This window comes from Oratosquilla oratoria, chromosome 4 (assembly GCF_046742065.1).
Source record: "Oratosquilla oratoria isolate Oo_2021 chromosome 4, ASM4674206v1, whole genome shotgun sequence".
Classification (NCBI taxonomy): domain Eukaryota; kingdom Metazoa; phylum Arthropoda; class Malacostraca; order Stomatopoda; family Squillidae; genus Oratosquilla; species Oratosquilla oratoria.
Window position 1 is genome coordinate 80962766 of NC_134780.1, and position 5000 is coordinate 80967765.

Consider the following 5000-nt stretch of genomic DNA (forward strand, 5'->3'; position numbering starts at 1 on the left):
AGCATATTTATGTATTGTAAATAGATTTTAAATAATTGTAAAATAAACACAAAGTATCCAGAAACTCTCCAAAAATATTGTAAATAAAATCGTCATCATTTAAAATAAACAGATCAGTCATGGGATTGACTTTAAATATCCTAGCTTCCTCCAACAAGGACAATTGTAGTAACCACTACATTTGGTGACCCTGGAGTGACCGCCGCCAGCCCCGCCCGCCGCCCTGCCGTGACCAGCCCCGCCCGCCGCCCTGCCGTGACCAGCCCCGCCCGCCGCCCTGCCGTGACCAGCCCCGCCCGCCGCCCTGCCGTGCCCAGCCCCGCCCGCCGCCCTGCCGTGCCCAGCCCCGCCCGCCGCACCAGCGTGCCCAGCCCCGCCCGCCGCCCTGCCGTGCCCAGCCCCGCCGTCCCGGGTTGTCCTGCCCGTTGACCCAGCCTGCCCAGCCCCGCCAACCCAGCTGCCCACGAACATCGCTGCATACTAATCACGTAAGCATGACGTTAACCGAGCTAATCTCCAAACTCACCCTCCAGGTTAGCGCCCTCCAAGAGCAGGTTGCCAATCTTCAACAACGACCCCCGTCACCAAGATACTACCGCAACCGCTCCAGGTCTACGTCCAGAGGGAGACCCAAGCACACATCAGGCGTCTGCTACTACCATCGTCGCTTTGGACAAGATGCGAGGAAATGTACACAGCCGTGCACCTTCTCACCGTCACCTTTAAACACGATGGGCGAACGCTAACGGCGCACAGCGTTCGCCAACTTACATCGAAACTCTTCTTCGTATTTGATCCACTCTCCAACACCACATACCTCATCAATTGGTAACCCTGGAGTGCTGGCCTCCTAGTGCTGCCGCCACCGCCGCAGCCGTCGAGGACACCACCGCTGCCGCCGCTGCAACCGCAGCCACCACCGCTACAGCCGTAGCCACCGCCAGTGCAGCCACTGATGCCACTGTAGACACCACCGCTGCAACCGCAGCCACCACCGCTACAGCCGTAGCCACAGCCAGTGCAGCCACTGAGGCCACTGCAGACACCACCGCTGCCGCCGCTGTAACCGCAGCCACCACCGCTACAGCCGTAGCCACAGCCAGTGCAGCCACTGATGCCACTACAGACACCACCGCAGCCACCGCCGTTGCCCTCACCGCAGTCACCGCCGCTACAGCCGTAGCCACCGCCAGTGTAGCCACTGCCGCCACCACTGCTGCAACCGCAGCCACCGTAGCCACCGCAGTCACCGCCGCTACAGCCGTAGCCACAGTCAGTGCAGCCACTGCCGCCACTACAACCACCGCCGCTGCAACCGCAGCCACCGCCACTGCAACCGCAGGCACCGCCGCTGCGACCACAGGCACCGCCAATGCCGTCACTGCTGCCGCCACTGTAGCCACCGCCGCTGCAACCGCAGCCACCGCCGCTACAGCCGGAGCCACCGTCACTACAGCCGCAGTCACCGCCACTGCAGCTGCCGCCACTACAGCCTCTGCCACCGCCGCAACCACTGGTGTCATCTCCATGGACCGCGCCAAACCTGCACACCTCTCGGACAACGAACAAGATCCTGTTGCTCTTCCGACACCTCCGGACACACGGGCTACAAACCACAAACACACTACAAAGAAAAAACAGATATCGTTCCTCCTGCCTCGTCACTAGGGGGAGAGTTCTGTAGTGTTCTGTAGCCAACACGTGAAATTACCCCTTCAGGACTCGTGATCGCCGAGTACGGGATAAACAATAGTCACCCCTTAGAACATGCGTCCGACTAAACATACATTCGACTAATTTCAATTAATATAATAACAATGTTCATTATACCAACGTAATTTATTTTGTAAATAAAATAAAACATATCCCTCTACATACTGTAAGAAGCATATTTATGTATTGTAAATATATTTTAATTAATTGTATACTAAACACAAAGAATCCAGAATCTCGCCACAAATATTGTAAATACCATCGTCATCATTTCCAATAAACAGATCAGTCATGGGATTGACTTTAAATATCCTAGCTTCCTCCAACAGGGACAATTGTAGTAACCACTACAAGCTGCAAGATGACGTCGCTAACAGTATTCTAGTCTTCCCTAAGTCTACAATTCAAAAAGTCTAATATTCGTATATTAGGTTTAACTTCTCTTGGTTTGTCCTTCAGCTCTACAACACAAGAGGCAAAGGTGACCCAACATTTGGATAATCGAAAAATAAAAAATTGTAACCGAAGTCGTTTCGACTCAAATGAACTCACTTGAGTCGCGTAGGTGTGACAGTCGGGGCCGCTTGAGGGACGAGTTTCGCAAATGTTCAACGTTTGTACTCCTGTGGTCCATGAGATAGGGGGTGCTGATACCTACGTTTCCCCCCCCCCACACACACATAAAAAAAAGTAATGATAAAGTCCCCCTACAGTAGATCTTCCACTTCATAACGATAATGGATGCAGAAACTATATGAAGACAATGAGTCAAGTACAGAAGCATTAATTAACGTGTGTGTGTGGGGGGAGGTAAATCATCTCCGGCTGTCAGGCCCTCCAGTGGAAGAGCTATGCTTCGCTGCATTGCTTTTGACCCGAGCAGTGTGACGAAGATCAGGGAGGACCCTTCATCCGTAAGGTGCACGGATAGGAAGAATGTTGCTTTCATTCTGTCACTTCCACAAACCGGGAAGTGTGTGCCTTTGGTGTACGAGCGTGTGCGTACGTGTGTGTGTGTGTGTGTGTGTGTGTGTGTGTGTGTGTGTGTGTGTGTGTGTGTGTGTGTGTGTGTGTGTGTGTGTGTGTGTGTGTGTGTGTGTGCATGCGCGCCTTACCTGCAGCGACGAGAGACGCAGCGGCTAGAAAAACTAAGACTTTTGTCATCATGTCCATCTTCTTCCTCTACCTCTGGAAATAAAATTTTGCGTAAAGGCTCAGCATAAGCATAAAAGAAAAAAAAATAAACATTCTGCGAAGACGGTAGAATCTGACTAACCGAAAGGCACATTTTATATATATATATATATATATATATACATTTATTCATCTAAAAAAAATCACAAGAAATGAATTAGATAACTCATTGGGTCTGAGGTTGTGTGCTGACCGTGCATTTCTTCATTCCCGGGGCTTCCCATCGTCTACATGAAATTGTCTGAGTCTACAAGAGGAATCACAAATAAATAAAAACAAACGCTGTAAACTATTCAGTATACAGTTACCTGTGCTCAACTACAGCAATATTTGTTATGTTCTTCTTTTATGGCCAACGTAGAACGATTCTATTAAGCTGGGAGGTGGGGGGGGGGCGGGGGGGGCGTGGCCACTCGTCTGCACAACCCCTTAAGGGCCATTTACACGGTCAAACGGTTTGTCAAACCCGGTTCGTCAAACAAGCGTTTGAAGTGATGTTTGACCGTGTGAATGGGGTATTTGGTTGTCAAACACGTTTGTCAAACGTGTTTGACAACCAAATACAGCATTTGAAGTGATGTTTGACCGTGTGAATGGGGTATTTGGTTGTCAAACACGTTTGTCAAACGTGTTTGACAACCAAATACAGCATTCACACGGTCAAACATCACTTCAAACATTGGTTTGACAAACCGGGTTTGACAAACCGTTTGATCGTGCAAATGGCCCTTTACGGGATCGAGCACCCTGGTGCCGATAAACGAATATACCAAACACGCCACGTTAACGACATATTTAATGAAATATTAAAACAATGTTTGGCAGTCCAAAGAAGGGAAATGAAATATCACTGATCTGTTACCCACTCGAGGCAGTACGATGTATATAAAGAGGAACAAGAAAAGAGATACAGAGAGAGAGAGAGAGAAAGAGAGAGAGAGAGGGGGGGAGTCTTTCTAGGGTCTTGACAAAACACAAGAAGCGTTTGAACGAACTTCGAAAAAAAAAATCTAGAAGAACTCACCTGACTCTTCCTGAGACTATGTCTCGAACTCGACGAGATAGACTCTTCTTCTGCTCCGCGAAACGACGACGACGATTTATACGATTCCCGAAGCCTCTCCGTAGTTGCCAACAATCCATTTCTACTAATCCATGACGTCTCACTTTCATCCTGGAGAACTGAGCCTAAAACTCTACACAGGAGTTTAATAACAACACGGCAAACAAATGTAGAAAACAGGAAAAAGAAAAGGAGTCTTGTGGTTTTCCATTTTTGTTTCTTGGGCGCGTGAAAAAGAGATTTCTTTTTTTCAAAATTCTTGTGTTTTTCTAGCGGTGGAACTCTACCGTGGCAATTAATTCCTTCAGGATTTCAGCATCAAGGCCAATCTTCATTCGCCTGAACACACACACACACACACACACACACACACACACACACACACACACACACACACACACACACACACATACACACACACACACACACATACACACATACACACACACACACATACACACACACACACATTATGCAGTTGGTAGAGCGATGAACCACTAGCATGGTGGCGCGCGTAGTGCTTGGTTCGAATCCTGCCCAGGGCCGAAATTATTTCGGTACAGCTGCGCTTCGGGTCGTTACTCTGACTCCCGCGGGCGGGGAGTTGGGTGTGTGTGTGTGTGTGTGTGTAAGGTCATAGCACTACCCATAGATCGGACCTACGAGCTCTGAGCTCTCTTCCAAGAGGGAAATGCTGTCGATCACGAGTCCAACACGTGATCCAAAGACCAAGTGAATACACACACACACACACACACACACTTCATATATACATATTCAGACACGCAATACTTGGAGACTAATTTTGAGAGAATTGACTGGAATTAAAAATGAGGAAGGACTTTCTTGGCGAACTGCGTCACTAGATAATTGGTTGTTTAGCCTCGGGAAGAATAGCAACAGTTTTCCATTGAGCAATGGATACAAAAGCAAGGCCGAGCTTTCGTCCCAAAACAAAATCGGATATTAAAAAAGAAATACATATGGGATACGAGGGAAAATACATAAATACAATTGTAATAAATATAAA

At 48.6% G+C, this 5000-nt stretch overlaps 1 protein-coding gene across 2 annotated transcripts in view; it reads right to left on the reverse strand.

Moving 5' to 3' along the window:
- LOC143024957 (uncharacterized) overlaps nucleotides 1-4004 on the reverse strand; it is a 10472-nt gene extending 6468 nt beyond the window's left edge. For both annotated transcript variants that reach the window (XM_076184492.1, XM_076184491.1), the window contains exons 1-2: nucleotides 3932-4004; nucleotides 2829-2901 (exon numbers count right to left, since the gene is read on the reverse strand). In XM_076184492.1, coding sequence (XP_076040607.1) covers nucleotides 2829-2886 — 58 coding nt within the window. In that variant the 5' untranslated portion in view covers nucleotides 2887-2901; nucleotides 3932-4004. The remainder of the gene's footprint in view (nucleotides 1-2828; nucleotides 2902-3931) is intronic.
- Nucleotides 4005-5000: the final 996 nt, after the last annotated feature.